At 40.9% G+C, this 12150-nt stretch overlaps 1 protein-coding gene across 1 annotated transcript in view; it reads right to left on the reverse strand.

Moving 5' to 3' along the window:
- Positions 1–1985: 1985 nt before the first annotated feature.
- The window catches only part of RASGRP1 (RAS guanyl releasing protein 1), a 76924-nt gene continuing 66759 nt past the window's right edge, over positions 1986–12150 (reverse strand). Inside the window, exons 15-17 of the mRNA XM_089671302.1 lie at positions 11371–11520; positions 10377–10723; positions 1986–9106 (exon numbers count right to left, since the gene is read on the reverse strand). Coding sequence (XP_089527428.1) covers positions 8972–9106; positions 10377–10723; positions 11371–11520 — 632 coding nt within the window. The 3' untranslated portion in view covers positions 1986–8971. The remainder of the gene's footprint in view (positions 9107–10376; positions 10724–11370; positions 11521–12150) is intronic.

Raw genomic sequence — 12150 nt, forward strand, 5'->3', positions numbered from 1 at the left:
GCGTATGTTCGTGCCTGCTAAAACACATGATACTTTAGTACTCCCCTTACCCCCCATCCTCTCTTTCCAGTTGCTTGGTGCCTTCTTTCTTTTGCAGTGTCCTATGGAGCCACTCTTCTGGCCAGTTGTCAATGAGAACACACAGAACCACGCCCCTGCTGCCTCCTCCACCCTGCCAGTTGTTGCTAGCACTAGAACTTGCACTGGAAGCACTCAGGGCACACACATCCCTGCCCAGAAGTTTGGGGGGGGGGGGGGGGGGAGTGTAATATTTTTCAATGTTTTAGATGCTATGTAAGTAACTTTGCCAATACCTCAGTTCCATGGTTCGATTGCAAGGCCTTGTATAGCTCATATAGGAGTGTTGTGTAGTTTTTTTCACAGCTTTTAGAAACTATTTGTGAAATTTGCAGCAAGCTCCAAGCAGCTTTGTTGAAACTTTTAAAATACCATTCCCCTCCAGTTTAGAAATATTAGGCACAGATCCTAATGTGGCTGCTGACTACCTACTTTCAACAAACGTCAAGTAGTGCTGAGGCTTACTGAAGCCTACTAGCAGCTTTTATAACATGACAGTCAGCCCTCCCATTATCTGCGATTTGTGGTTAACATTCCCAAACTGGAGCTGAATGGTGCTCTCATGCTTTAACAAAGCTCTGCAAATGCATTCTTTACTTTTTTTTTCTACAAATACCAACTATTGATGTCAGCATCCTATATTGTAAGTAAATGGCACCGTCACCAATGAGCCATGTCCAAAGCATTAACTGCATCCAGCATCAGCATACAGTAACTATTGTGTTCCTAAATATAGGATAAGGGTCAGACTTGGGGCTGAGGGCTATATGATGTATAATGAGGTCTGAAAAATGGATACTGTACCTCTTTGCCTCTGAGCTTTGTAACTATGTAACACCCCACTAAGGTAAAAGAGTTCTCTGCTCTAAGCAAATGTTTGTTTGTTTTTTATATAACGCAAAGCTGCTTGTTGTCTAGGTGTGCCCTTTTTATCTGCTGACTCCCACTGTGGCCATAGTCATATTGTTCACAGAGGATACTCTGGCCATGATTTACTAAAACTGGAAAGTGAAAAATCTGGTGCAGCTGTGCATGGTAGCCAATCAGCTTCTACCTGTAGCTTGTTCAGTTAACTTTGACAAAAAACTGGAAGCTGATTGATTTCTTTGCAGAGCTGCACCAGATTTTTGCATTCTCCAGTTTTAGTAAATCAACCCCTTTGTTTCTCCCCCTGCAACAATGGAAGCTACGGCATGCTGATATTTGAATACTTTAAATGTCAGGTGCCATTTGTTGACTTACCCTGTTGCTAACCTTTCCCTAACTTTCTTTTCTGGGTGACACCCTATCACAGCCTGACCTAAAAGATGGGACTAGGCCAGGGCAGCAGGGGGATCTGGACTAGGACAGGACCGAAGGGGAATCCTCGCTAGGACAGCACTAAATACTTGACAGAGGTTCTAACACTTACTCTAAACACTGTTAGTTTTGCAAAATACAATAAGCATGTAGGCCCATATGTTTGGACAGTCCTCATTAGCACAATTTCCAATCTGATTAATCTGCTGTTCATTAAATGTAAAGCTAAGACTGATAAAAATGTATTGCTTACCAACTTTTCATATATAAGCCCCTCCTCTAAGTATGAACACTAGGCTAGCAATAAAAATAGATTCTGGGTCACAGCAGAGCTTTGCGATACATCTGCGCATAGGTGTAGATGCTGCAAGTATCCTGGTACCACTGTTGTGTATGCATGATAAGAAACCTCTGCAAGTGTGAAGATGTGCCGCAGGCTTTGGGACCTGGCAGTGACCTTCAGAACGTTCCTCATGAATGAGATTCTCAAAGATGGCAGTGCAGGATAGGAGGGCTCGGGGAAGGACCACAGTATCGGGGGACTGAAGTTGCACTTTCTTTTGCTGATGTTTATTAAAGTCTTTGATTCAGAACATATTAAAGAGATATTTCAAGGTTTCATTAGTTTATTTCACCTTCATCCCCTCCCCACTATAACAAAATAACTGTCACAGAAATTTTGAAACCATAAAATGAAGCTTCTTAAAGCTTGTGGACCTTCTACAACATGAGGTAAAACTAGACTTATAGTTTTATATAAATACTGGACAATGAAATCCTACCATATTAACATATATATAAAAATCTGTACAACATTTACATAGGGTTATCTATATATAGCAAACATTCAAGCTGTTGGCACAAGCACCTAATACAGATTAGCAGCACTGTTACCACTGAAACAATTTCAGAAACCAAAAAAAAAACCACTGAGCTGATCTACTTACACAGCAGCTCTCTCCTGTAGCTATTTACATCAATAAACATGATCACAATTGTAGAGTACAAGATTGGGTGCAGCTCTGTGTGAGTAGACACTGAAGTCACTTTAAAAGGCTTTGACACCCAGCTGTCAGTTTCTTTTACCTCCATCTCCACTGGCATTGTTTTCAGTATCGGCTTCAATCTTACACCTGGAAACCACTTCTACCAGTACTGTTTTGTGTCAAACAGATATGCAAAAGCCAATCAGAAAACAGCAGAGGAGTTATAACAAATCCGCTGTGAAAACTTTAGAGCGACAGACATCTTTCATAGGACACAATTTAGGTAAAATTGAGCAAATTTCAGTTGGCTTAAACCCTTTACATACAAAAGACAAAATATAAAGATGTTCTTGACCAGACAGTATAACACCAAGTTTGCAAATTTTAATGCCCAAATTGGGAAGGATGGATTTAAGATGTATTTTAAAAATGCATTCTATGGCTTATCCTTTTAAATGATATTATTGCTTAATAATAATGTTCATCAGCTTATTCCATGAATACAGATGGTATTTAAGAAGATGGGACATAAGAAGGCTCATACATTTGTAATTGCTAAAGAAGGTCCATGGCCTATGTTTACCCATAAATGACAGGTCCATTCATCCAAGAACAGGAACAGTAGTCACCTGAAGATCATTGTTTAACTGATTTCACTCTTATCAAGAACTATTGCTTTCTCATATGAGGCCTATGATTTGGTTAAAATCTTTTGGGAGCTTTCAGTAAATATTTTATAAACAGGATGTTAATTAGTGGAAACAAAGGGTTCTCAACAATTAAGATGAAACCCTTAAAAACAATCAATTGAGCTTGTAGCTACATGGTGGCTAAGAAACTATAACTTTGCTTCCCTTCTGCCCCAACACCGTCCAGCTGAAAGGTAAAAAAAAAAACCCTGCTCTGTCATGTACTCTACAGTTACCACAGTACCTCCTACATTATGGTCCCTTATAATTTAAAAGTTAACCCCACACAACAAAATAACAGCACTGCTAGATGGAAGACAGCATATTAAAACATGCACTATATTGCTGAAAGTATTGGGGCACCCCTCCAAATCATTGGATTCAAGCATTCCAATCACCTCCAAGGCCACAGGTGTATAAAATAAAGAACATAGGCATGTAGACTGCTTCTATAAATATTTGTAAAAGAATGGGTCGCTCTCAGGAGCTCAGTGAATTCAAGCGCGGTACCGTGATAGGTTGCCACCTGTAGAATAAATCCATCAGTGACATTTCCTTGCTACTAAATATTCCACGATCAACTGTTAGTTGCTGTTGTTCCTAGTTGCTACCACTTTGTTATAATATCACTAAGTGCTAGGCCATGTAAAATGACAGAGCGGGGTCAGTGCATGTTGAAGCGCACAGTGCGAAGAAGTCACCAACTGTCTGCAGAGTGAATAGCTAAAGACCTACAAACTTTGTGTGGCCCTCAGATTAGCACAACAACAGTGCATAGAGAGCTTCATGGAATGGGTTTCCATGACTGAGCAGCTGCAGCCAAGCTTTACATCACCAAGTACAATGCGAAGCGTCGGATGCAGCGGTGTAAAGCTCGCCACCACTGGACTCTAGAGCAGTGGAGACATGTTCTCTGGAATGACCAATCACACTTCTCTGTCTGGCAATCAAATTGACGAGTGGGTTTGGCAGTTTCCAGGAGAACAGTACTTGCCTGACTGCATTGTGCCAAGTGTAACGTTTGGTGGAGGAGGGATTATGGTGTGGGGTTGTTCTTCAGGGGTTGGGCTTGGGCCCTTAGTTCCAGTGAAGAGAACTCTGAAAGTGGAGTTCCATGCACACTGTAAAAACATAAAAGGTAGCAGCTACATTAACTGTAGCTGCTGACTTTTAAAGTCACTCACCTGTCCCACGATCCCGCGGTGTCCCCCCCGCAGCCCTTTGCACCGGCCGTCTGGTGTTTCAGTTGCCGGCATCTTCAGTGTGGGCACCCAGCTGTGACAGCTTGTGGCTTCACAGCCGGGTGTCCACTGTGAGTAGCACTGCACTTCCTGAATGGCCCTGTAGTATTCTGGAACCTGTCACATGTCCCAGAAGACTATGGGGAGGGAGGGTAGGAGGACAACGTCCACTTCCAATCACCGGGGAGCGAGTACCTGTCAATTTCAGGTACCCGCTCCCCCAAGGTGCCAATCCTTAAGGGGGAGCGGGGGACCAGTCTTTAAAGCGGAACTTCCCCTTTTAGGTGGAGCTCCGATTTAAGGCGTTAGCATACTAAGACATTTTGGACAATTTCATGTTCCCAACTTTGTGGGAACAGTTTGGGGATGGCCCCTTCCTGCTCCAACATGACTGCCCACCAGTGCACAAAGTTAGGTCCATAAAGACAAGGATGAGCGAGTTTGTCCAAGCCAGTCACATTCCTCCACCGCAGAGTCCTGACCTCAACCCGATACAACACCTTTGGTATGATTTAGAGCAGAGACTGCAAGCCAGGCCTTCTCATCCGACATCCGTGCCTAACGTCACAAATGTGCTTCTGGAAGAATGGTCAAACATTCCCATAGACACTCCTAAACCTTGTGGACAGCCTTCCCAGAAGAGTTGAAGCTGTTATAGCTGCAAAGGGTGGGGGCCAACTCAATACTGAACCTTACAGACTAAGACTGGGATGCTGTTAAAGTTCATGTGCGTGTAAAGGCAGGCATCTCAATACTTTTGGCAATATAGTATACTTGCAGCCTGATCTAAAATGTATTCTGTCATGAGAGATTATGGAGGCTGGCAATACTGAACCCTCCTTTTGAGAATGCTAGTTACCCAGCTTGCTTTGGTTTCAATGCAGGCCAAACCACCAATCTGCAACAAGTATAGAAATTAAAAAAATCTAACACTGCTTGTTCTTAAGTCATATACAGCCTGGCAACCACCATTTTTAAAAGGGGCCAACAATGGCAGCTCTTGTACTTCTCTTATTACAGAGCCACAGCATCATGATCTTAGAGGAAAGGTTGTAGTTCCTGTGCTATGCTCCATCTCCTCACCCAAGTTGCCATTGCCAAACGAGTAAGTCAAACTTCCACTCTTCATATTCTCCACACAGTGGAGAATTTGTCCAGGAAGAAAGGCTGAATGGGATAGTAATGGCATTGACGAGGAAACTGGTCCAAGAACACTGGCTGATGGATATCCCTTTCAAAGCCCTGGAGGTGCACTAGTAACTTACAGTTCCATACAATATTTTTTTTTTAGTACAGTTGTGTTCAAAATAATAGCAGTGTGTTGAAAAAAGTGAATAAAGCTCAAAATCCTTCTAATGGCTTTTATTTCCATACACACAAATGCATTGGGAACACTACACATTCTATTCCAAATCAAAACATGAAGAAAAATATATCAAATGTGTGTTGTTCCTCTAAAAAAAATTGAAGAAAAGTGAATATTAGACTGTTCAAAAAAATAGCAGTGTTTGTATTCTTCTTTACAAACTCAAACATTCACTATATAAACTGAAAAATGTTTGAAGATTTTGCTTTCCTTTGAATCACTTAATGAATATTTAGTTGTATAAGCACTGTTTCTGAGAACTGCTGTACATCTGTGTTGCATGGAGTCAACCAACTTCTGGCACCTGTGAACAGGTATTCCAGCCCAGGATGACTGGACTACATTCCACAGTTCTCTATTTCTTGATTTTGCCTCAGAAACTGCATTTTTGATGTCACCCCACAAGTTTTCTATTGGATTAAGATCCGGGGATTGGGCTGGCCACTCCATAACGTCAATCTTGTTGGTCTGGAACCAAGATGTTGCACTTTTACTGGTGTGTTTGGGGTCGTTGTCTTGTTGGAACACCCATTTCAAGGGCATTTCCTCTTCAGCGTAAGGCAGCATGACCAATTCAAGTATTCAAACTGATCCATGATCCCTGGTATGCGATAAATAGGCCCAACACTGTAGTATGAGAAACATCCCCATATCATGATGCTTGTGCAACCATGCTTCACTGTCTTCACAGTGTACTGTGGCTTGAATTCAGTGTTTGGGGGTCGTCTGACAAACTGTCTCCGGCCATTAGACTCAAAAAGAACAATCTTACTTTCATCAGTCCACAAAATGTTGCGCCATTTCTCTTTAGGCCAGTCAATGTGCTCTTTGGCAAATTATAACCTCTTCAGCACATGTCTTTTTTTCAACAGTGGGTCTTTGCGGGGGCTTCTTGCAGATAGCTTGGCTTCACATAGGCGTCTTCTAATTGTAACAGTACTCACAGGTAACTTTAGACCTTCTTTGATCTTCCTGGAGCTGATTGTTGGCTGAGTCCTTGCCATTTTGGCTATTCTTCTATCCATTCGAATGGTAGTTTTTCGCTTTCTTCCACGTTTTTCAGGTTTTGGTTGCCATTTTAAAGCATTTGCGATCATTTTAGCTGAGCAGCCTATCATTTTCTGCACTTCTTTATATGTTTTCCCCTCTCCAATCAACTTTTTAATCAAGGTACGCTGTTCTTCTGAACAATGTCTGGAACGACCCATTTTCCTCAGAATTTCAGAGAGAAATGCACTGTAACCAGCATGTACAACATTTGCTGTCTTCCTTCCTTAAATAAGGGCAAAAATTGTTTTTCAAAGAATGAATGACCTCACTAATAGAACTCCACACTGCTATTATTTTGAACATGCCCCTTTCAATTAGTGATTCAATTACACAGAATTAGCAGCATGCATGTCATGATTGTTGGGTCTGTTGGATTTCTATTACTCTACTACACCTGCTAGTAAATTATTTGCCATGTAGAAATATAATTTCTACCAAAAACAGTGATTGATCAGGTTAGTGATGTCTGACTGCTATTATTTTGAACACAACTGTAGATCCCTGCTTTAAGGGACTTTGTGAATTGGGATTTGTTTTCTTCAAGCTGGTTTTACAATCCTATACAAATCTATTAGAATGCAAAACCTGCTTAAAGCAGGTCAGAAGGAGGTCAGATGCACCTGTCTATTCTGAATGATTTTAGAAGAATCTCAGAGTGTTGTCAAACTGATATTATCAGAACCCCAGGGACTGGAGACACGGGACCTAAAGTAAACCTTTCCTGAGAGAGATATGCTTCCATTGCTGAATCTGCTTCCCTGACTGTTATACTGACATGCTCACTTCAGTAATTTGAGTCTGGTCAGTGACCAAGGTATTAAGTCAAGCAACTAGCATTTTCAGTCATTAGAAACGGCAACAAGTATCCAAGTTTTCTTAATAAACTTTGCTTTTATAAAAGTCCATGAAACCTAAATAGAGTTACTTTATGTAAAGGGCCACCAGTAGTATTCACAATTAATGAAGTTAAACGTTCCCATATAATACAAAGACAGATATTTGGCATTGTTTTATCGTTCTTTGGATTGTTCTGTGTTATCCGCCATTTATAGCCATAAAAAGGATTAATACAGCATTTGCTAGTACTGTATTGGGTTATTAACAATATAACCTTTGCTATAAAATTGTATATTTTTTTTTTCTGTTGCCGTTATCTATTTGTCTGAAAATGGTATTGTGAAAGTCAAGCCAAAACCTTTTAAATGTACTAAGGAATGGTTAGATCTCCTGTCAGGTTTGTCAGGCTATCCCAGGCTCTGTTAGAGGGATTTAACCTCATTTCTAGCCCTGCTGTCAACCGTTTTACCAGACCGGAAGTGAAGGAAACTCTATAACAAGGAATATGGAAAGCTATAAAAGAAAATGACACTGGTTCTAGCCTCCCCTACTCTACTAACAAAAATATATTTATTTCTGTAGGTGTTGTTGTTGAAGACTTCCACTTCCTGTCTGGTAAAACATTCTCAGCGGACAAGGAAGTATGGAGAAATTTCTCTACTGGAGCCCCAGCCAGCACTACAAATCTGACAAGGGTTCTAACCCTTCACCACTCCATCCAAAAAAAAGTTTGATAAGCTTGATACTTTAGGCTCTTTTGCATACTTCAGCCTGTGGTTTATGCTTACTGGTTCAGTAAAGGCGCAATGATCTTCACGCCAATCATGTTTGTTTCCTCCCAAATTGTGTCCTTTGTACAGCATGGCCTGAGACATCTTACCATGGAGAATTGCATTTGGTATTAAACAGCAGAAGCAGAGCAGCTAATATAAAACCAAGCTACTGTGTTTAGCTTTCAGTTCTGAACTATAATTGCATTCTGTGTTCATTGCTGTAGGTGTGTTCCGTTTCGACATGCCAGTCAGGTAAAGAAAGGAGAACACTACATACATTGTACATCAACGTCACCAATGTGCTCATCCTTACTAAATAAACTGGCTAGACAAAGGTTGTATTTACACACCTTCAACTACTGACCAACACCCCATATCTACACCATGAACAGTGATGTATTGAGGGGAGGATCCCGAAGATTATATGCAGTACAGTCTTACAACAGGTATACATATAATTAACCTTCATGGAAGTAAGGTGTACACTGTATTTCTTCAACCTGCAGAATCCCTGGTGTGTTCCAATGTGCAACTGGCGAGCACCTAGTTTCTACCATCCACCTGTGGATATCGAGTCCATCATGCTCACTAGCAGGATGATGGCATGTATCTGTACAGTCCGTGGCAATGGGCTTTCTTGCAGTCCCTGTAACTATGATTCTTTTCCAACAGTCTCATTGTCCATGACATACTTTCTAAGCTCTGCTCGCAAAGCCTCAATTCGTCTGTGGGCATCTTTAAGCTGGATCTTCAGGTTTATGTTCTCCTCCTTTAACATGGATCTTTCCTGTTGTGAAGAACAAAAATAGAACATTAGTTTTGCAAACCACATCCTAGAGACAATATTTCAGAATTTCTACAACACTACTGTTTACTTTGCATTCCAGGGGACATTGCTCCTGGTACTGATTGGTCCCAGAAGCAACAAAAACCATATTGGTATCATGAACAATAAACATCACCTGAGAAATGAAGTAAGCTTTGTTAATTTTTTATTTCTTTTGCATGTTCTGCACAGTTTGGCCTTCATCTCTTAGTGACATGGCCAGACTTTAGGAACAACTGTTAGGCATGTGCTGATTTTTTAACAAAGACTAGAACAACACTGATTAGCAAGCCTAAGACCTTCATGTTTTGAGGAACTGCAAATCCCTGCATTCCCCAGAGGGCAAAGACAGCCCAAATGTAGGAACAAAGTTGGCAATATGTTTAGTTCCAAAAGGGCTGCAGAAATCCATTTTGTCTGCTGCACTTTTAGGTTGCACATTCTCCAACTTTCTGAGGACAGGAAGAGGAACATCTTTTAACAAAAACTATATAGGCTAAGGACACCCTTTCCGCATTCCCTGTTATGCACAATTTAATGCCAAAAATCACTGGTGCTTTTTTTCAACCATTAATTTTACTTTTTATTGACTTTTCAAAAAAACAAATTCAATCATTTAGAAGTTGGATGAAGGTATTGTGAAGTATAAAGCTGGGTGCACACTATAAGAAAATTGGATGAATGATTACCCAGTTTTCTTCGATCCCAAAGAATTGAACCTGAGGATGGTACTAATTGTACAAAAATTCTTGAACGACAAAGACTTTTTTTTTCTATTGATGTAGAAATGTTGTAGTGTAGATTGTTTTTTATTGTTTCTGATTATGTGCAGTCTTTCGTATCCGAAAACTAATGAAAATCGTTAGCTCTGTTCACGTACGAGAAACATTTTGGAGTTTAACCCTTCATAAATTTTCATTTGGAAAGTCTGAATTGGATATCAGAAGTCGTGTGCATACTATACAAAAATCAGACAATCATTTCTCGTACAGAACTTTTCTTCCGATTTTCTCATAGTGTGTACCCCACTTGGCACTTTTGGTACTTAAATAATACACTCATGATAGAGATCTCTGAAGCAGACCAAAGAGAGGGACAATCCTACCCAGTGAGGGACAGGTGTCAGCTATGTTACTGGAATATATAAATGAAATGCTTGTTACCAAAATAGGTAATCATTATACCAGCATTCATAGAATAAGATAGGGCTATCAATGTTACTACTGGCTACCTTTTCCAGTTCTTGTGTTGTTTGTTTAGATCCTCGTCTCTCCTCTCTGACTTTGCGGACAGAGTCCTTATTTTCCCACTTAGCATAGGCCCGCTTCCTAATTAAAAGTGGACTAGGACTGCCATCTGGAGTTCGACTCCTATGAGGAGAGGTGGTAACCTGTAAGCAGGGACTGGAAGGACTGTCTTCGGTCTGTGTGCCTCTGTGTCTCATTGTTGGCTGCAACCGCACAGAGATCTTCTGAGATGAGCTTCCCATCAGCATGATTGTCCTGTCTTTTCCGACCTCTGTGTGCTCACTGTCTTCACCATTTGTGTAAGGGAAGTGGTCGTCTTCAGCTGTGCAATCTTGGAAGGTAAAACACAAAATTAGCAACATAACTGGACCAAGAAGCATGATTAAAATCTGCAATTAGTATTTAAAAATGAAAAATAAAAACAGATCTCAGTTTTCAAACTAATGCTGTGGAAGGTACATGTCAATGTCAAGGCAACTCTGTACAGTGCGTGCCTCTGCTCTAATCTTTAGAGGCGTTAAAGGGTAGAATATACAGTAATTAGTACATTGTTTTGTGAAAGTTGATCTTTGTAACCTTTCTCTCGGCCTAGCTTGCTATACATTTATCTGTAACATTTCCTTGGTGTTCTAAAGTGATAAAGCCACTAGAGGGCAAGCATAGAAAACAATTGTGCTTACCTAGACAGTACAATTTGGGGAAGTATGTCAGATTTAATGAGTAAGGAAGTGTAAACAGCAAAAATGGTGTGTAACATATATTTATATATAGTAGGTGTGAATACAATCATTTCTCACTGATTAGTAATGTAATCTGATCGTTTCTGCCATTTACTGCTCTGTGCACATCATCTGCACAGTCTTACTGTCTAGCCCTGTGTTTACCCCGTTCTGCGCTACCTTACCCACACAAAGCACATTTGCTCACAGTAACATTCTGTTCATCACCTTGAATGAATTATGGCAATTGCCTACTTACCATTTGTTGACCCTTTGCCACTTGTCGATGAAATGTCAGAAGTGGCAATGTCAGGAGATAAACTGCAGTCTTCAGTGGAGCATTTAGTTCTCTTCTTACATTCGAACACCACCAGCTCTTTACATTGTTTATGGCAATTCATCCCACAGTCTGCACAAAATTACAGAAAACAAATATGCAAGTTAAACCACGTGTAAACAGGGCCGGATCTAGCCTGCCTGATGTGGGGGTGCAGTAAAAATGTCAGGGGGCGGAGGATGGGAGGTCATCAGGGTAGTGTACAGAGGCCATTAGTTTGTAGGGCAGTGTACAAGGGTCAGCAGAGCGGAGCACGGGATCAGTAGTAGATGAGGTTGAGGTCTAAAATACAGCTGGAGTAGGCTATTCACATACTGCAGAAAATTTAAGTTCACCTTTAGTAACATTACACCCATATTTAGGTTGTATCATGTTACTAAATGAGCAGCCCCCACGTCCTCCTGATCCCCTGTTGTGACATTGGGAATCTTCTCCCTGCACCCGCTGTCACAATTTAAAAAAAAAATCTGTTCTGTGAGCTCCACCTACTTGGCAACATTATTCATTCACAGAGTTATGTGAATGGGAGAACTACAACTACCATCAGCCATTGCGATTGACAGCTTGTAGTTCTCAATAAACTACTAGGGCGCTGGTGAGAGCTCTAGGTAGTTAAGTATTCCTTCCTGTTATTCAGTAACTGCCTGCCCGTACGGGGCAGAGAGCCACACTGACAGCCTGCAGGAGCTTTGCATTGCACCC

The sequence above is a fragment of the Staurois parvus genome, unplaced genomic scaffold (genome assembly GCF_062004578.1).
Source record: "Staurois parvus isolate SC_StPar_1 unplaced genomic scaffold, SC_StPar_1.0 ptg000104l, whole genome shotgun sequence".
In the NCBI taxonomy this organism is placed as follows: domain Eukaryota; kingdom Metazoa; phylum Chordata; class Amphibia; order Anura; family Ranidae; genus Staurois; species Staurois parvus.